Source organism: Erpetoichthys calabaricus, chromosome 5 (assembly GCF_900747795.2).
Source record: "Erpetoichthys calabaricus chromosome 5, fErpCal1.3, whole genome shotgun sequence".
Classification (NCBI taxonomy): Eukaryota; Metazoa; Chordata; class Cladistia; order Polypteriformes; family Polypteridae; genus Erpetoichthys; species Erpetoichthys calabaricus.
In genome coordinates, this window is record NC_041398.2 from 21527463 (window position 1) to 21548985 (window position 21523).

The 21523-nt window shown below is 44.1% G+C and overlaps 1 protein-coding gene across 1 annotated transcript; it reads right to left on the minus strand.

The window, feature by feature from the left end:
* Positions 1 to 1349: 1349 nt before the first annotated feature.
* Positions 1350 to 20954, minus strand: LOC114642121 (oocyte zinc finger protein XlCOF6-like). Its single transcript, XM_028791103.2, has 3 exons — positions 20854 to 20954; positions 9780 to 10148; positions 1350 to 4028 (listed from the first exon to the last, which is right to left on the minus strand). Exons 2-3 carry the CDS (start codon positions 10072 to 10074, stop codon positions 2167 to 2169), a joined length of 2157 nt encoding a protein of 718 aa, XP_028646936.2. The 5' UTR covers positions 10075 to 10148; positions 20854 to 20954; the 3' UTR covers positions 1350 to 2166.
* Between the last annotated feature and the right edge of the window lie 569 nt (positions 20955 to 21523).

The following is a 21523-nucleotide window of genomic DNA, read 5'->3' on the forward strand; positions in this document are numbered from 1 at the left end:
GTCATTTTCATCAAATTGCATCTCTCAATTGACAAAGAACACTGAGGTAGTAGTACTCCTTATTGACTGTTTGGCTTGGAGGTGCTCACCCATGATGGATGACACCTTCCATATCAAAAAAGACGGTTAAATATGGTCTCGATCTTACTGTAACTTTGCCTCACCTTCTTTGGGAGTGGAGAACCAGAAGACCTTCTGAATGATGCGAATAGTTTGAGGTTAGCGCAAAAGTTGATGCAGATTTGTTGCTCTGCCCGCTCAGCCGTTTTGAATGTGACGGCCACCCGGTACAAATGTTCACTCAATGGCCACTGGTGCCCCCCACTGACTAGTCAAGTGAAGTCGTCATTGTTCACGCGTGCCCATTCCAGTCCACTCTTCTTGGCTGCCAGGTTACATCGATGCTGCGCAAACCGTTCTCGTTATATTATGTGATGGGTGGCCACGGCCACTAACTGGCTGGGACCCCGACAGAGGGGAGAGGGCCTTGGTGAGGCAATACCTCCCCTGGGACACTAGAGGGCAGCCCTCCTGGGCAGCTGTGGCACCACGGATTCCCACAGGGCATGTCGGGAGCTGGAGTTTGGTGAAGCGCTGTTGGGTTCCGAGGGGGGCCGCCGAGCTCTATAGAGGACCTCCAGCACACCTGACAGTGATGAGCTGCCTGGATCACTCCTGGGACCCGAATAAGAGGAGCCACCTCACTCCATTGAATGGCCAGAGTTGGGAGGAAGAAGACAAAACTTGAGGAGGAGGAAGGGAGGTGGATGGACTGTCGGCAAGAAGGGACTGTATCTACTGAAGATGTGTTGTGGTGTTGGTAATGTGTGCACGTTTTGCTGTAAATAAATACGGGTGTTGAGTTGAACCTGTGTCCTGCCTGTGTGTGTCCAGGTTAGGGTGGCTGTACACTCCCTGGTGGCTTGTGACAATTAACAATGGCTGGACTTTTTCCGGACAGACCTTGCATGCCAAAGATGCTCTTGTATATTCATATCTATACAAACTACGTCTTAAAGAATTGTTAGCATATCTGCGATTACAATGCAAGGAGGACGTCTTGCCTAGTATGCTCCTTAGATCCATCCATCCGTTATCCAACCCGCTATATCCTAACTACAGGGTCACGGGGGTCTGCTAGAGCCAATCCCAGCCAACACAGGGCGCAAGGCAGGAAACAAACCCCGGACAGGGTGCCAGCCCACCACAGGCCTGCTCCTTAGATGTCTTTATTAAATACATTTCTTGTATAATTCGTAGAATGCGGACAGCCTTTGTATAGTATTGCTAACATGAGCCAGGGATCAAGAAGAAGAATCTATGATCAAGCCATCTTTTAACCCCCAATACTTTCAAGAAGAACACTAGGCCTAAATCAAAGAACGTTCCAGCAGAGATAAAGGAAAGAAATGTTGTTGCAACTTCCCAACTCGGAAAGGGTTACAAAGCTATTGCTGTGGCTCTGGGACTCTATAATGAGAGCTATTATCTCAAATGGAGAACATCTAGAATATTGGAGAATGATACCTGGAAAAGCAATCCAGCCAAAATGACCCCAAGGATACAGTAATGTCATTCAACAAGTCACATAGAATTCCAGAAGGACAGCGTGAGACCGAATCAAACTGGGATTCCTGTAAAAAGAGCCATTGTGAGAGGGTGGAGATGCTTTGGAAGACTAGCCATCATAGAAGGGACCGTGATTTGCAAACTTCACCAGAAAACCAGAAAATCTCAAGGAGAAGGTCCAATCATCTGTGTGGCATGAAGTTGAGGCATCATTGGATTATTCGATAGTACAATCAAAACAAAACACAAGATTACAAGTGCACAGCTCTGTCTATTGGAGAGATACAGTTACACAAAGTCAAAAACCTTCCACTATTATTTTCCCCTTGGGGAAAAATTATCACCACTCTCTATTATATAGTGCCTCTCGCATCTATCTATCTATCCGAGTTAAAGCAGTTCATCACAAAAGAGTGGTTGAAAATTTCTCAACAGCAATGTCAAAGATTGCGATCAAACCAGAGGATTGCTGTTATTGTATTGAAGCTATGGAGGTAATTAACTTTGGGTACCCTATTAAGAAGGAGTGATGGCAAACAAACATCCCTGGTGTTTCCTTCCTTTTGGCTTTCCATTTGTCAAAGGGCCGTTCTCATTTCAAGTCAAACTGGAATCCACGCTTGTTACAGGTGTACTGTGGGTTCTCTGGTGGAGCTGAAGATTGTACTTCTGGGTGTAGCTCTTCCCACATTCAGTACAGTGATAAGGCTTCTCTTCGCCATGCACCAGCTGATGGCGCTGAAGGCTACTTTTATATGCGTAACTCTTCCCACATTCTCTGCAGCTGTAGGACTTCTCTCCAGTGTGAGTTCTCCGATGGAGGAGAAACGTATGCTTGTGTGAGAATGTTTCTTCACAGTGAGTACAGGAGTAGGCCATTTCACCTCGGTGATCCTTCTGATGCTCGCGCAGCTTTCCAATGCGCCTGAACTGCTGTCCACATTCTGCGCAGGAATGGGATACCTCCTTGCCGTGAACTTTCTGATGGCGCTGAAGGGATTTTTTATCTGCAAAGGCCTTCCCACACCATTGGCAGTGGTAGGGCGTCTCGCCCGTGTGAATTTTCTCATGCAATTGAAGCTTTTGCTTGTGTGAGAAACGCTTACCACACTGTGAGCAGCCAAACGGTTTTTCCCCTCTGTGAATGGTCTGGTGTTTCTGAAATTTTTTCTTGTTTGTAAAAGGCTTCCCACACTCGCTGCAGCAGTATGGCGCACCCTGCGCGTGGACCCTCTGATGCTCTCGCAAATTCCCAATCAGTCTGAAGAGTTTCCCACATTCACTACACCAGTAGGGTTTCTCCCCGCTGTGGATCATCTGGTGGCGCTGAAGAGAGATTTTAAGTGAAAAGGACTTTCCGCACTCTCGGCAGCAGTACGGCTTCACTCCAGTGTGGATTCTCTCGTGTAATTTAAGGTTATGCTTCTGAAAGAAACCCCGCCCGCATTGCGGACAGCGGTGAGGTTTCTCTCCGGTGTGAATAACCTGATGGATCTTCAGGTACCTTTTGCAAGTAAACCTCATTTCACATCCGCCACAGGAAAATGGCTTCTCTCCAGTGTGAATCCGCATGTGCAGTGTGAGCTTGTGTTTCTGAGAAAACCTCATTCCACAAAGCGTGCAGGAATAGGGCTTTTCTCCAGCATGAACCTTCTGGTGTAAAAGGAGATTCATTTTGTCCTTGCAGTGCAGTCCACACTTCACACATGAATATTCCCGGTTGTGAGTGTGCTGATGGCTCGTGAGCTTATATTTATGCGAGAATCTCTTTCCGCATTCAGCACAGCTGAACGGCTCCTCTCCTAAGTGAATCCTCTTGTGAAGAACGAGATGGTACTTTCGGGTAAAACTCGACCCGCATTCAGTGCACACATGGGACTTCTCTCCATTGTGAGTCTCCTGGTGTCGTTTGAAAGACTTTTTGTCAGCATATGACTTGTCACATTCAGTACAGCAATAGGGCTTCTCTCCATTGTGAGTCTTAAGGTGACGTCTGTATTTACCGTGCTGTGTGAAACTCTTCCCGCAGGTGTCGCAATGATACGGAATGGGACCCGAGTGGACTTTCTGGTGCAAACGAAGGTTAATTTCCTCTGTAAACTTCTTTCCACAATCAGAGCAGCAGAATGGCTTTTCTCCACTGTGAACTTTCTGGTGGATCTGCAGATATGTTTTTTGTCTGAACCTCTTCCCACACTGAGGACAGCAATAGGGCTTCTCCCCAGTATGAATGGACTGATGCAGCTTAAGATTGTACTTCCTTGAAAACTGTTTTCCACATTCAGAACACTCATAAGTTTCCAACTGATTATTCCCAGCTTCTTGATTGGTGGTCTTCTCCTGACTGTCCCTTGACTCTCTGTCTTGATCTGGTAGCAAGGATCCAGGTTTAATTAAAACCTCAGTAGGGTCTAAGGAGGCCACAGGAAGGTGGATCTTTTGTTGGGATTCCACAAGGACTGAAAAAGAAAAAAGGAAGAGGTTGTATGTTAACCCAGTGCTGTGCAAAAGTATCTGCCCCCCAGTAACAACTGTCAAGTGTATTTTGTGGTCATTGTCTGTGGCAAGTGGACACACAGAAAAAACATGGATCAGGCACAAGGTTGAGTTTAGGGAGGAGGTGAGACAGGCACTGGGTGGCAGTGAAGAGTTACCAGACAGCTGGGCAACTACAATCCATCAGGTTATTTCCCCTTGGGACTAATAAAGTATCTATCTATCTATCTAGCAGATGTAGTAAGGATGACAGCAAGAAGGGTGCTTGGCGTGACATCTGGACAGAAGAAGGAGGAAAAGGAAACCTGATGGTGGAATGAGGAAATACAGGAGAGTATACAGAGGAAGAGGATGGCGAAGAAGTGGGATAGTCAGAGAGATGCAGAAAGACGACAAGAGTACAAGGAGATGGACTGGACAGAGGGGCCAAGCTGGGAAAGATGTGCAGCAGGTTAGGGTGATAAAGGATAAAGATGGAAACATACTCAAAAGTGAGTGATGAGCAGATGGTAAGAGAACTGATGAATGAAGAGAACGAGAGAGAGAAGAGGTTGGATGATGTGGAGATAATGAATCAGGAAGTGTAACAGATTAGCAAGGACAGAGATGAAGAGCATGAAAAATGGAAAGGCCGTTGGTCCAGATGACATACCTGTGGAAGCATGGAGGCGTTTAGGAGAGATGGCAGTGGAGTTTAAAACCAGATAGTTTAATGGAATCTTGGAAAGTGAGAGGATACCTGAAGAGTGGAGAAGAAGTGTACTGGTGCTGATATTTAAGAATAAGGGGGATGTGCAGGACTGCAGTAACTACAGGGGGATAAAATTGATGAGCCACAGCATGAAGTTATGGGAAAAAGTAGTGGAAGCTCAGTTAAGAAGTGAGGTGATGATCAGTGAGCAGCAGGATGGTTTCACGCCAAGAAAGAGCACCAGAGATGCGATGTTTGCTCTGAGGATGTTGATGGAGAAGTTTAGAGAAGGCCAGAAGGAGTTGCATTGCATCTTTGTGGACCTGCAGAAAGCAAATGACAGGGTGAGGAGAGAGGAGCTGTGGTATTGTATGAGGAAGTCGGGAGTGGCAGAGAAGTACGTAAGAGTTGTACAGGATATGTATGAGAGAAGTGTGACAGTGGTGAGGTCTGCGGTAGGAGTGACGGAGGTGGGATTACATCAGGGATCGGCTCTGAGCCCTTTCTTATTTGCAATGGTGATGGACAGGTTGACAGACGAGATTAGACAGGAGTCCCCGTGGACTGTGATGTTTGTTGAGGACATTGTGATCTGTAACAAGAGTAGGGAGCAGGGTGAGAGACCCTGGAGAGGAGAGGAATGAAGGTCAGTAGGACCACCAAGACAGAATACATGTGTGTGAATGACAGGGAGGTCAGTGGAATGGTGAGGATGAAGAGAGTAGAGTTGGCGAAGGTGGAGGAGTTTAAATACTTGGTGATCAACAGTACAGAGTAATGGGGATTGTGGAAGAGAGGTGAAGAAGAGAGTGCAGGCAGGGTTGAGTGGGTGGAGAAGAGTGTCAGAAGTGATTTGTCAAAGACGGGTATCAGCAAGAGTGACAGGGAAGGTCTACAGGACGGTAGTGAGACCAGCTATGTTATATGGGCTGGAGACGGTGGCACTGACCAGAAAGCAGGAGACAGAGCTGGAGGTGGCAGAGTTAAAGATGCTAAGATTTGCATTGGGTGTGATGAGGATGGAGAGGATTAGAAATGAGGACATTAGAGGGTCAGCTCAAGTTGGGAGACAAAGTCAGAGAGGTGAGATTGTGTTGGGATGGACATGTGCAGAGGAGAGATGCTGGGTATACTGGGAGAAGGGTGCTAAGGATAGAGCTGACAGGGAAGAGGAACAGAGGAAGGCCTAAGAGAAGGTTTATGGATGTGGTGAGAGGACATGCAGGTGATTGGGGTAACTGAGCAAGATACGAGGACAGAAAGATATGGAAGAAGAGGATCCGCTGTGGCGACCCCTAACGGGAGCAGCCAAAAGAAGGAAAAAAAACTTCTGAAGTTCGATTTCCACATGCGTAATATATGTTTGCATGTACACATATATATAAATAAATAAATAAATAAATAAGTGTGTGTATTTGCATATATATTGTGACACTTGGGTCACATGGTTGCACACATTCATTCAGGGTTTTCAAGAAACAAAGGATAATGCATAAAGAATAAAGCAGAGGACATCTGGGGGAAGATAGACAAGGCAGTGTGACAAAAGGACAACTGCTGTACAGGATTTTAAATGTTCGAAGTACCGAGTGAAATGCAGATCAAGCAGCTCAGTAGCAGCAGCAAGCCAGCAGCTACTCGAGCAAAGAGGAGGTAAAAAAAACCTGTATTTGTTTCCCATTGTATCACCGTTTAGGAGGGGGTTTCAGAGGAGCGGCCATGTCTCCTAGGGGTACGTTCAGCCCCCCTGTTCACTATCATATATATATATATATATATATATATATATATATATATATATATATACCACCCATACAATCAGATTGTGATTCAGACTACGAATGCCGTGAATGTAATTACCCCGATCTACATGCTGTCAAATGAACGAACCACACGCCGTGGCGCAACATTAGGGGCTTCGCCTCTAGCGCGGACGTCCGAGGTTCAATTCCCAAGAGGGGGTGCAGTGAGTGTGTACGCCTGATGAGCCCAGAATTAGGGCAAAACACATGTCGCGTACTCTTTGCATTATTTGACAGTAAAACTATTCAACATATCTATCTATATATAAAAAAAAAAAACTCTTAACAAGTTTTGTATTTTTTAATTGCAAAACTGCCTGAAAAATAAATGTCACTGTCCGTTTCATGAAACTATATACAAATCAAAAGTTGCCCGTTTCACTTATTACCAGTGGCAAAGAAAATCGTTTAAATTCTTTCTGAAAGGCTGGGCTTCTGTATCATTTTTTGCTAGTCACAGGTCTTTACAAAGATCAGTTCTGCGTCATATAGGAGTGAAGAAAATGGAAATAAAGCCATCGTGTGAATGTGGGCCTTTTTTTGGTTTTCAAAAATCAAAACACAAGGCTGTATGAGACACACTTTAACAAACAGTGCCATCGCAGGAGGGGAAAGCAGTCATGAAAAGAGCGATCTGAAGTAACAAACAGGGTAAGAACAATTCTAAATCAGATTATAATTAGTAATTCTAGAAATCACAGCACTGGAGCCATTATTAACTCTTTGAGGGCTGAATATACTTTCTAAAAAACACAGTTTTCTGAAAAGCTCACAAAACAATGGTTTCACATGTAAATCAGCATTAAACATCTGTTGCTGCATGCTGTGGCCACCAGTTTGCCATCTTTTGCAACTCGAGCTGCTCACGGGTGGCACAATGGCTGGCAGGAATGAGCGGCAGGCTGTCTTTGCTCTTTACGGCAGTGACGGTTGTGGGCGCAGTGCAACACAATCTAGTTTGAAAATCTTGTCGGGTTTCAGAACAAGTCACAGAAACTGCACTCGTTAAAGTAGTCAATGACTTGCGGTAAATGCAGACAGAGGCCTTTTGTCTGTTCTCATCCTCTTAGATCTGAGTGCCTCATTTGATACCATTGATAACAATATTCTTAGAAATCGCTTTAGTCAATGGGTGGGCTGCTCTGGCAGGGTTTTAAATTAGTTTGAGTCCTACCTGGTAGGTAGAAAATTCTTTCTTAGTTGTGGTAATTATACCTCAGAGACCCCTGATATTCTATATGGTGTTCTATCCTGGGTCTGCTGCTCTTTTCGATTTACATGCCTCCGTTAGGTCAAATTATCTCAAGGCATAACGTGAGCCACCACAGCTATGCTGATGACACACAACTGTATTTATCAATAGCACCTGATGACCCCGACTCTCCTGTCTCACTGACCCCCCAATGTCTTACTTGTGTTTCCAAATGGATGAGTAGTAATTTTCTCAAACTAAATAAGGAGAAAACAGAAATCTTAGTGATTGGCAAAAATGGATATAATGAGGTTATTAGAAATAAACTTGATGCATTAGATTTAAAAGTCAAGACAGAGGTAAAGAATTTAGGGGAAATTATTGACTCTGACCTGAATTTTAGATCACATATTAATCAGATTAACTAGGACAGCATTTTTTCACTTAAGAAATATAGCAAAAGTTAGACCTCCTATAGCATTACAAGATGCTGAGAAATTAGATGACGATTTTGTTTTTAGTTGACTAGATTCCTGTAACACACTCCTCTCAGGACCACCCAAAAAAAAAGGCATCAATCGATTACAACGAGTGCAGAATGGAGCTGCTAGAATCTTAACTAGGAAAAGAAAATCTGAGCACATCACCCCAGTCTTAGCGTCACTACACTGGTTACCTGTGTCATTTAGAATTGACTTTAAAATACTGCTGATGGTTTACAAAGCCTTAAACAATCTCAGATTGTGGAATGCCTGTCACCTGACACTCCAAATCGTAACCTTAGATCTTCAAATCGGGGTCTGTTTAGAATTCCAAGAGCTAAACTTAAAAGAAGTGGTGAGGAGGCCTTCTGCTGTTAGGCACCTCAAATCTGGAATAGCTGACCGAAAGAAATTCATCAGGCTAACACGGTGGAGCACTTTAACAAACTCATTACTGTAACATGGCTTTCTCAGAGCTTCATTGCAGTTTAATCCTGATGCTCTGTATATTTAATTATCATTATCATTCAGGTGGCTCTTTAATCCATACTAACCCCAACTTTCTCTTCTGTTCTTTTTCCGTTTTTTTGTGATGCTGATCTGCTCCCCCACCACCTGATTAAACCACCATGATGTCCCTCCATTGATGGATTAAAGGCCAGAAGTCCACATGACCGTCATCATCAAGTTCTTCCATGTGAACTCTGAATACAATAAGGACTGATTGAGGTCATTTATGTTAGGTAGAGGGGGCCGGGTGGTCTCAAAACCCCTGCAGATTTTATTTTTATTCTCCAGCCGTCTGGAGTTTTTTTTTTGTTTTTTCTGTCCTCCCTGGCCATCTGACCTCACTTTTATTCTATGTTAATTAGTTTTCCCTTATTTTAATTATTATTTATTTTGTCTTTTTTCTCTTTCTTCATAACGTAAAGCATTTTGAGCTTCATCATTTGTATAAAAATGTGCAATAGAAATAAATGTTGCTGTTGTTGTCGTCATTGTAAGTGGTGGTCCTCCCGGGCAAACGTTGCTGTAGGTGTGTCAGCTACATGAATGTGTTCAGGACTACGATCAGCTGATGCTGGTACCTCACATTTGTTTTCGATTACTTGCATCAGTAATGGAGTCTGAGAAGTCAAGAGTCCAATTCAGCAATAATATGCAAAATGTCATCCACGGAGCATTTCACTTTAATCTCTCGCCAGATGACATTTTGCCTGTTGTTTGCTCTTCGCTACTCACGTGAGCACAGGGAGCCTCGGTCAGACCAGTGAAGCTAACTTTCCTTGTAGCAAAGAGAGTCAAACTAAAACATAAAATGGTGGGCTTGGTCACCGCTTACAGTTGATTGCCACCTTTAACCCCTCCCTCTGGACAAAAGTCGACATCCTCCCTGAAGAAGAGTTAAAAAATAATAAAAACAGAAAATGTCCTAACGAGATTGTGACAAACCAGTGACAACTTCCTTCTCTTAACATTTAAATGTATTTTTTTTTTTTAGGGAAATAAGGGGCTCCAATGCATTTCACTCTCTTATGAAGACTTACAGACAGAAGACGACGGCTTCTCATCCAGTGCCCATGGAGAGGATCTCAGGTTATCCGGACTGCTCGCTTCTGGACCCAATTCTTCTGATTTCAAGTCCTCCATCTTCAAACCACCATGACATTCCCGATCAGGGAATGCTCTCAGGTGCACAGATTGTTCTTCCTCTCTGCCACAGACCAATTCCTCACTTAACTCCTCCTTCACGCAGACAAGGATTACTTTTGTCTCCTCCTTTACCTGGACAGGGACCTCTTCACGCTCCTCCTCTTTAATGCAGTCCAGGCTCTCTGCCATAGTTTCTGCTACAGACGGGTTCGTTTCCAGACTGGCGACGGTTCCTCACTCATTAAACCGACAGGTGTTTCGTACTGAAAAAACAAAAATGTCAAGAATTTCATATTATTATTATCTTAAAAAATACAGCTTTTCAATAAACTGAATATCAAAAACTCTTTCCCAAAGAGTGACTAAGCACAAAAATAAAATGAAAAATGTCAAGATATTTTGATGCATTTTTATTTATTTATTTTAAACAAACCACCTTGTTTTTAAAACGACTTATGAAACTTTTCAACAGGCTTAGCTGCATACAGAGTTCCGTGCAAAAGTTTAGACACCCCTGGTGTAGCCAATGTGTGCCACTGTGGTCTGTCAGGGTAATTCTATATACATTAGTTTATTAAAATAGGTGTTTACTGAAGCCACAGGGAGATGCAAGGACAAAGATGGCAGATGACACAGGTCAGGCTGGGGGCCATGCACTAATATGGCGCATTGCTGCACCCACCAAATGATGAAACAGCTTGGGATCCTGGTTGGCACCCCCCAAACACATAGGCAGACATGCAGTCTGGTCCCACCCTCCAGAACTGACCATCTATTTGCTATAGCCAGGTGTTACAGTGGGCATCCCCTTGGCCTGGTTCTCAGCTAGACCAAACCTCTGGGAATTGTGCCACTTGGCCATAATGCCATAACTGATGAGGACCCAAGTGGGTGGATCAGGCCAAGGGGACACCCATGTGACACCTGGCAGCAGCAAATAGATGGTCATTTTCCAAGGGGTGGGACTGAACCGCATGTGTCTACCCTGTTGTTGCCAATCCAGATCCTCAGCTGTTTCATTGTGTGGTGAGTGCAGTGGCATTCTGTACCAGTGCATGCTCCCCGACCCAAGCTGACCCAAGATATTATATCTTGCATGACTACATCACCCATCGTCTGGTACATGTTACGAAATGTTAAATCATCTCTGTGTATCCTCTGCAAAACAAACTCTTATGGCCTCAGTGTTGAATGTTAGAAAAGCTGGGATTAACGGCTTTGCCAGTCTGCCGCCTACAAATCAGGCAGAAGTAATTGGCATGAAACGATTAACTGATAGGAAAAGGTTGAGGGTGTTGATGTGGACTGACAGGTGACAAAACCAACATGAAAAGAGGCTTTCTGAGATGAAGACCACTGGCCTTAAAAGAGCCATTCGGAAACATGTCACTTGGTAAAGCCCCATTTTTAATAAAAGCAGCTTTTAACAGTCACCCCATTTTGACATAACATTTACTGTAGCCAAAACTGGGGTAAATGTACTATTGATTTGAAACAAAATGGAGAGATTGTATTCCATAATAATGAGGGGACTTAATTATGCTTTTTCACAATTGACTCATTTATAGTGCCTTGTAAGGAATGCCACATGGAGACTGGCATCCCGGCCAGAGCTGAATAGAGAATCCTTACCCAGCTGGGATTGCACAGGACATGGAATGACAGGTGCAGACATTTTGCATGGAGCATTGTCTCCCCCCGAAACACTAGCACCCCACTTTCCTCCCGTGATACGGTACCATCTTGGATTCCCACAGGGCACGTTGAGAACTGGAGTTCATTGGCTCAGCCCTTGATTGGTTCTGTGGGTGCCTCATGGGTGCACAGAGGGGAATAGCGAGCCCTGCTTTGTCAGGCTCCAACCCCTCCCACAAGTAACCCCAAGCTGCAGTCTTGGGACACCGGAAGTACTTCTGGGTTTTGTAGACGAGGGGCACAGCCTGCCTCAACTCAAGGAGCCAGAATCGGGACATGGAGGCTTGCCGAGAGGAGCGGAGGAAGAGTTACAGAGAGTGGAAGAAACAGAGTTGTGGTCGTGGGAAACTTTACTAGTAAGAGTTTCACACAATAAAAACCTTGTTGTTTCATTGGAACTTGTACCAGAGCCTGTTGTGTCGGGGGTTTGGGGGGCTGCAGCACCCCCTGGGGGGTCACAACCTATAAAAAGTATTCACCCCTTCACATTTTCTTGTCATACAACACTGAACCACTGAATTTAATGTCAAAGTGAAAACAGAGCTCTGCAAGTTCTCAAAATGATTACCAAATATAAAACACACAACAATTAATAGAATAAATATTCTCCTCCTATTAGGACACCCCTAAATCATCGCTAGTGCAGCCCACTGGTTTTAAAATTCACTTCATGAGCTCAACTTGGAAGGACCAGCTTGTGGGGATTCGTTATGGTGGTCAAACCCACACAATGAAGACAAAAGAACACTCCAAGCAACTCCATGAAAAGCACAAGCCAGGAGAGGGAGACAAGAAAGAAATCCAAGTCACCGTTTAAAAATGGAAAGCGTGTGGCACAGCCGTAAATCTGCTAGAGCAGGCCATCCACAACAACCCAAGAAGAAGGGTGAGGGAGACCACCAAGAGACCTCCAAAGAGTCACCCGCTTCAGAGACTGGAGATACTGGGCATATAAAAAGTGTTGGGTGGGTGCTCCACCAGTGCCAGCTTTATGCAGAGGGGCAAAGAGAGAAACCATAAATGGAGATCTTGGCTGAAGGCACACGGGACACTCGGAGGTATGCTGGAAGAAGGTGCTAAGGTCTAATAAAAAAAAAAAAAACAAAGCTTTGAGCTTTCCGGCCATCAGGCTAAATCTCATGTTAGAACACGGTACATTGCCAAAAATTGACCCCTAATGTGAAGTTTGGTGGTGACATCAGGCAACTCTCTGCAGCAGACCCTGGAAGTAGAAAGCCAAAGAGATACTGGAATGGGTTCAAAACAACAACGTGGATGTCCTGGGGTGGCCAAGTCAGAGTCTGGATCTCAAACCAATGGAGAATTTGTGACTGTCACAATCGACATGACCCCAGGCAGAGCTGGAACAGTTTTACCAAGCAGAAGAAATGTGGGGGGGAGTTTGATGGCAGATCGGAGAACGAGAGAGTGGTGAGCACAGACACAAGGTTGCCATTTACTAAATATGGACTTGAAGGACTTGAGCTGTGCTTGAAGCTGTGGTGCTGTGAGGCACCTGTGACCACACCTGCTGGTGACCCTCAGAAACTTGACTTCTGATTGGCTGGTGGCTTTGTGGTTCTGCTAGATCTCCTCCTATCAGAGCTTCTCCCAGTTGCCTTTGGATTGTGTTGGACACCATGGTGCTTACTGACACTCTCATTTGTTTGTAAGTCCTCACAATGAAAGGCCTACACTTCTAAGGGTAATAATGTTGTAATAAACTTGATGCATTAGGATTAAAAGTCAAGACGGAGGTAAAGAGTTTAGGGGTAACTATTGACTCTGACCTGAATTTTAAATCACATATTAATCAGATCACTAGGACAGCATTTTTTTCCACTTAAGAAACAGAGCAAAAGTTAGACCTCTTATAACATTGCAAGATGCTGAGAAATTAGTTCACACTTTTGTTTTCAGTCGGCTAGATTACTGTAACGCACTCCTCTCAGGACCACCCAAAAAAAAGACATCAATCGATTACAATGAGTGCAGAATGCAGCTGCAAGAATCTTAACTCGGAAAAGAAAATCTGAGCACATCACCCCAGTCTTAGCGTCACTACACTGGTTACCAGTGCCATTTAGAATTGACTTTAAAATCCTGCTTAATGTTTACAAAGCCTTCAATAATCTCGCTTAATCTTATATTTCAGAATGTCTTACACCTTACACTCCAAATCGTAACCTTAGATCTTCAAATGAGTGTCTGCTTAGAATTCCGAGAGCTAAACTTAAAAGAAGTGGTGAGGCGGGTGGCCTTCTGCTGTTAGGCACCTAAAATCTGGAATAGCTGACCGAAAGAAATTCATCAGACTAATATGGTGGAGCACTTTAAAAAACTGATAAACACTCATTACTTTAACATGACCTTCTCAAAACTTCATCTTAGTTTAATCCTGATACTCTGTATATAGGGGTCCTTTCATCGGATTGGCTGGCCCAGCACTGTTTCAGCCGTGGAATGGCCAATTGGGGGAGGCAGCTTGAAGGATGAGGTCTCCAGGACTCTACACAAATCCAAATCTTATTATGGGATATATCATCTACTGTTAAATTCTGCTCTGTACGTCAAAAATTTATATTTTTTATTTCTTAACTATATTGAGAAATTGTTCTGTTCTGTGTACTGTATTGTATTGTATTGACCCCCTTCTTTCGACACCCACTGCACGCCCAGCCTACCTGGAAAGGGGTCTCTCTTTGAACTGCCTTTCCCAAGGTTTCTTCCATTTTTTCCCTACAAGGTTTCTTTTGGGAGTTTTTTCTTGTCTTCTTAGAGAGTCAAGGCTGGGGGGCTGTCAAGAGGCAGGGCCTGTTAAAGCCCATTGCGGAACTTCTTGTGTGATTTTGGGCTATACAAAAAATAAACTGCATTGTATTGTATTGTATTGTATATTCAATTAATTATCATGACTATTCATGGTGGCACCAAAATCCATACTAACCCCTACTCCATCCATCCATCCATGTTCCAACCCGCTGAATCCGAACACGGGGGTCTGCTGGAGCCAATCCCAGCCAACACAAGGCACAAGGCAGGGAACCAATCCCGGGCAGGGTGCCAACCCACCGCAGGACACACACAAACACACCCACACACCAAGCACACACTAGGGCCAATTTAGAATCACCAATCCACCTAACCTGCATGTCTTTGGACTGTGGGAGGAAACCGGAGCGCCCGGAGGAAACCCACGCAGACACGGGGAGAACATGCATACTCCACGCAGGGAGGACCCGGGAAGCGAACCCGGGTCTCCTAAGTGCGAGGCAGCAGCGCTACCACTGCGCCACCGTGCCGCCCTCCCCTACTCTCTCTGCTGTTCTTTTTCCAGTTTTCTGTGATGCTGATCTGCGCCCCCACCACCTGATCAAAGCACCGTGATGTCTGTCCATTGCTGGATTGACCGTCATCATCAAATTCTTCCACATGAACCCTGAATACAATGAGGACTGACTGAGGTCATTTATGTTGGGTAGAATGCCTAGAGGGGGCCGGGTGGTCTCATGGCCTCGGAACCCCTGCAGATTTTATTTTTTCTCCAGCCGTCTGGAGTTTTTTTTTTTGTTTGTTTTTTCTGTCCTCCCTGGGCATCGGACCTGACTTTTATTCTATGTTAATTAGTGTTCCCTAATTTGAATTATTTATTTTGTCTTTTTTCTCTTTCTTCGTCATGTAAAGCACTTTGAGCTGCATTGCTTGTATGAAAATGTGCGATAGAAATAAATGTTGCTGTTGTGTCTCTCTTCATGTGTTAATTGCCATTTCGTTGTCATTCTACTGTGAAATTTTACCATACCATACCATTTTTATTTGTTAAGCGCTTAAAAACACAGCATTACAACTGACCGAAGCGCTGTACAGTTAAAACAAGCAAGACTAAAAGCAAAATATTAAAAACAAACATTAAGAGAGAATTAAAACAGAGACACTAAAAAACAGGGCAGGGGACCCAATAAAACAGAGAAATAGCAAAAAGCAAGTGGAAATAAGACAGGTTAAGAATTAAAAGCCAATGTGAAGAAGTGCGTTTTTAGGTTTGATTTGAATGTGGTGACTGAAGTGGCTTGCCTAACCACTAAAGGTAAGGAGTTCCAGAATCTGGGTGCACAGACGGAAAAAGCCCTTTCACCACGAACTTTAAAATGTGCCTTGGGAACGGTTAGGAGCAGCTGATCTGCGGATCTAAGAACACGAGGGGGATTGTGACGATGGAGCAAGACACTCAAGTAGGCAGGGGCTAGACCATTTAGTGCCTTATAGGTTAAGAGGAGTATCTTAAAATCAATTCTGAAGCTAACCGGCAGCCAGTGTAGGGTTTTTAAAATTGGTGTAATGTGTTGGCTTCTGCTGCTTCCAGTTAAAAGCCTTGCAGCCGCATTTTGAACCAATTGGAGTCTCGAAAGATTTTGTCCAAGTAGCACTTTCAGAGGGCGTCTGCTTTAACAGAGACAGAAGGTATTTAACCCTTTAATCGCCAACTCCCTAAATATTCCCCACACCAGGCGAAATCTAAACAATTTTCGTTTTTTTACTTTTTTACATTTATTCAAACAGTATTGACCACTAAATGTTGTGCAAGTTCTAGAAATGGGCAAACACATACAACTGGAGTACCAGTTATCCATCCAAATGGTGTACCCATTGTCCAATAGTGGTAGGGCAAGGTACACAACAATTTTCTCTGAAAGTCCAAAGTCCTTACATTCATCTGGCAACACTGCTGAAATACTACTCATAGGATCCTCTTTGCCAGTGTATACACAAAATCTATAAATGTAACCTGAATTCTCAGCTAAGCAAAACATCTTGATACCAAACCGTGCCCTTTTCAATGGTAGATACTGTCGAAACTGTAAGCGGCCCTTCCACAACAATAAACTTTCATCAACTGCAACTGACGGTCCTGGCATGTAGGGCAACTGAAATGCTTCAAATAAATGATCAATCAAAGGACGTAGCTTGAACAAGCGGTCACGGTTTGGATCTTTCTTATCTGGCTCATTTCTGTTGTCATTCAAATGAAAGAATTTCAGCAGCAAAGAGAATCGGTTACGTGTCATGACAGCTGCAAAAATAGGTGTTGCATACATAGGATCTGTAGACCAGTACATCTCAATATCTGGTTTTCTGATTATTCCCATCAACATCAAAATCCCAATGAATTTTTTCATTTCGTTTTCATCAGTGTCAAACCAAGCACGAACACGGGAATGTGGAGGTAAATTGGGATTTTTCTCAATAAACTGTGCTGCATACAGATTTGTCTGATGAACAAAATGTCTGATCAAATCAGGTGACACAAACAGCTCATAAAACTGCTCAGCAGTGCAATTGTTTACATCAACAGTAAAGCCAGACGTTGCCTCAAACGGATGCAGAAAAGGTAGTTCACCTCGGGCAGCAGTCCAGTTGAGATACTGGGGATACACCCACTCATCGCCGTCATCCGATGCGTCTTCATTCACAGTATCATGCAGCGCACGTTGCTGCTCATCACTGTCGCTAAAATCTTCTTCAGAACTGCTACAATCATGATCAGAATTGTCCAAAATCGCCTGCAAAGCCTCACTTGAAGTCAGTTTACGTTTCGCCATATTCACAGCTGTCACTTCCGAATCATGTCACATAACCAGCCAAAACAATCACAGAGTTGTCGAAATACAATGTAGTAATAATACCCATGCCAAACCGTCAGTTATACTACGCGCCAGGCATTCATAGAACCATAGGCAAATGTGCCGGATAATTCCGGCAGTATGGCGTTAGCAATAAAACAACGATGCCGGATATATCCGGCAGAGGGCGGTTAAGGGGTTAAATAATCTACACAAGTTGGGACACCTGAGCAAATTGTATGCTTCATCTTGCAAGGCTTCATATCTCTTATATTAATTTCTCTTCTGGTTCGTCCTGCTTTCACTTCAAAACCAGTCCCGCCCACACGGCATTTCTTGATTCCTATTCGTCCTCCTCCAAACCCTTCCCCACGCTGCCTGCGGCTCCTGTGTCTTTACAACAGCTTCTTACACAGCAAACATCAGAAGCTAAAAATTATTGTGAACACATTTGAGAATACAACCCTTCTCTAGCGTTTGCTTCCATGGGTGCACAGATAACTCAACCTCCTGGCCGCGGACCATACTGTTTTAAAATATACGGGCAAATTTATCAACAAATCTCTCCACTATACGCTAACACTTCTACCTTTCCAGGATATGGACAGTTGTATGTTTTTTGACACAGCGCAAGCTACTGAAGTACGCTTACAAAATAAAGCAAACTCTGCATGCAGTGAAAATGTACTTCTCCAGCTAGATTCCATGCTCAGAACCATCAACCCCTTCGCTAAATCATACAAACACATGTATGAAATTGCTCAGTCCAATCCAACAGCATCCTCGGCAGGATTTACGATGATACAATGCCCCGACATGTCACACCGATTTTAGTCGGAGAACATGGCGTACTGCCTGCCGAAAGGGACATTTGCATCTATCCCAGAGGCAACTCCTGTAAACAGATTTCCACGCTCAATATGAATTGCGATCCTATGGTTTTCCCACTTTTTATTCCCTTATGGAAACATTGGCTGGCACAAAGATTTACAACATGTTCCCGGTAAAAGAACCGCCAAGCGAATCAGGCTTACTCAATGCCAATTTTACGCGTACAGATTAGCAACGAGGAATACATTTAGTATTTTGCACTCCAGTGGCAAACTATTCCAACAGTACGTTGTAGATGCGAATGTTAAAACAGAGGGCATGCGTCTCAACTATCTCAGATTACATCAACAAGATCTGCACGTGGAACAATACAAAGGACTATCAGACGCACTGCAAGCAAAGACTGAAAATAGGCAAAATGTAGGCAAAATGATCATATTACCGTCCACATATCCAGGAAGTCCAAGATGCATGCAACAAAACTATCAGGATGCCATGGCCATAGTACGTAAATTCAGAAAGCCTGATTTATTTATCACTTTCACATGTAATCCTGCTTGGCCGGAAATTCTACACGCACTATCGAATACCCAAACACCAGAGCACAGACCTGATACCAGTCTTCAGCCACGGTCAGTTGTACGTGGCTTTTTCTAGGGTTAGATGTTTCCACTGATCATCTGTCTTCTCCACCAAAACACCTATTCACAACTGAGTCTTTCAAGAAGTATTAATTTCTTCTTGATTTCTGAATTCCTTTCTCATTGTTTTTCGTTCCTATTCTTACACCGCCGTATGCTACGGTGGGCATCGGCTAGTACTATATATTATTCTATATATAATTGCTGCAGAACATCTGCAGGTTGTAACCTATCAGGAAGAAGTCTTATTTCTAATATTCTGAAATTTCTTCTTTTTTTATAATATATTAGTTTATTGTCTTTTTAAATTGTTTTTAACCACTAAGCATTCCATTACATATAGTACAGTGTGTATAATTTGTATGTGACAAATTTGATTTCATTTGAATACATTGGTTCAGCACTGGCAAGCACCAAGGTGAGCTACATTGGTATGAGGAGCAGCACAAGGAACAGACCTGGGATCCAACTCGGAAAGCACCACATGCTGTTTAGACCCCAAAACGGACTTTCTGGGCGTTTCTAAGTTATTGGAGGCAGAGTGGAATGTGAAATATAATGCTATACCATTTTTATCACATTACCATGCTGCAGATACATCCAGAGACACTACACTTGAACCACACACAATACTGCAATACGGGATTCAGGATGCAGTACCTCGTGGGAAACGATGCATCCTCATAATAACAGAAAATAAAACAAAACAAATAACAATCAAAAATCTCTTTTGGAACAAATGATAAAATAAAAAGATAAGCTAAATAAAGGCCATAAAACGCTCAAAGTGGGGTTTTGTGAGGGAGCGTCAGTTACTGCACTATACGGCGCGATTCACCCAAGGGTGACTTGGCTCGCAACTGAACGGCTGGTCCAGGCCAAGGGGACACCCACGTAACACCTCTATGGGGCAGATAAATGGGTGCGACTAGACCGCGTGTCTGCCTGCGGGGATGCCAACCGGGATCCCGTGCTGTTTCGTTGTGTAGTGGGTACAATGACGCGTTGTACCAGTGCATGCTCCCTAACCTTACCTGCTGTGCTGCACATCTAATAACTGTACGAGGGTACAGCGCTATCCTGCCTACACGACGCACACAAAATAAGCAGAAATATTTTGACATACATGCAACGACCTCCCCCTCCTCCCGTCACTCCGTGTTCGAATCTTATTTTGCTTTTACACAAAGTCGCATGGTCATGGCGATAGCCTGCCCGGGCCCAGAGCGTTAAGCGCAGTGTGAGTGCAGGCCAGCAGGGGAGTAGGCAGAGGGGTGCTCGGAAATGGAACGGAACAAACGTGTCCCGTATGAGTTTGCTGCCCACATACTGTATAACAGACAGATGACCGCCTGGAAGTGCAGCGTCAAACACAACCCTGCTACGCCTCCTGAAAATACAGCGCTGAAGACCACCGCAGCGGACATGAGGACCCTATCGCGAGTTTGCGCTCTGTTTCCAGGAGGGCGGTGAAATGGCACCCTGGACATGTGTCACCAGCAGTGTGAGCTGGCATAGTGTACAAAGTGGCAGTCGCAGATGTGCCTACAAAAACGTACAAGCCGGACCCTATAGAAGAGCTTTCAGTCTGTCTCCAGGATGGCAGTGAAATGGCACCCTGGAGAAGTGTCACCAGCAGTGTGGCATTCTAGCGTACAAATTAGCAGCCGCAGAGTTGTCTACAAAACCGGAAAAGCCCGTCACAGTCGCCTGGTCTCCGCGTGTCTATAGCGCGTGATTCTCCCGAATATAACGAGCTGCCTTAGAAAAGCGATGTAAACGGCGTGAAGTCATTGGGTCAGCGCTGGCAAGGGCCGCGATAATGACGCGCTTTGTCATTCTGTGTTAAGCCGAGACTGGCCAGCTCGTTTCTGCTGCCTGGAGAGGCGACGGTATATTCACATGCCACACCACAAATAAAGCATGGGTTGGAGACGTCGACTCGAAATACTCTTATCAAGACTAACAATCGAGCCAGGCAGTCATATATCATGGGTTTAAGAAAGACAGAGGTCACGGTGCAAGCGCAAACCATGTGGCGTGCCCAACACGGCGAACAGAAAATAAATAAATGTAACTAAAATACTGAATAAACAGTTTGGCAGATCGATACAGTCTGGGTGTCCAAACAACGAATTGAACCGAAGAGATTACATTTCAGAGGCACGGAGCATACTTACCATGGACCCAAAGTTGTAGACGTAACGATTTTCAGACTCAGTGCCTCACTCGGCTGGCAGCCACGCGATTAACAAGACTTGTGATGGACTCCACCGGCACTTTACCAAAAAAAAAAAAGTTCCCCTGTCGATTTCCGGCTGCGTCATAATTGTGTTATATTTTGGGGGGGGGGGGGGTTTGAACTCTCCGTCTCTATACGCGCTTCCGTCAAAAAAGAACTTCATTTCCCAGCAGCCCGTGCAACGCTTGCTGATCGCTCATAGGCTCGTTTCATAAAACTCAGAAGATTGACGAGCAGCTCTACTTCCTGTTAATTTGCAAGCAATGGTTTCAGTGTATCCTTTTCATTATTATTACTTAAAAAAACAATAATAAGTGTTCAAAACATTACCTTTTATTAATAGTATATATTACTTTTATTACTAAGCAAATAAGTTGAAAACAGTTTAGCAAGAAAATCGTTTATCTCAGTACATCTGTGGGCACATCTGGAAGTGAATGTACAGTCACAGACAAGCACACAATAGCAATTGTTTTTCTTTCCAGGAAAATCACAGCAAAGCTATGCATAAATAAAATGCATTGTTGACACAGCAGATCATCTTTTCCATCTCTTTCTGTCCTCTACATCTTGCTCTGTCACCCCCATCACCTGCATGTCCCCTCTCA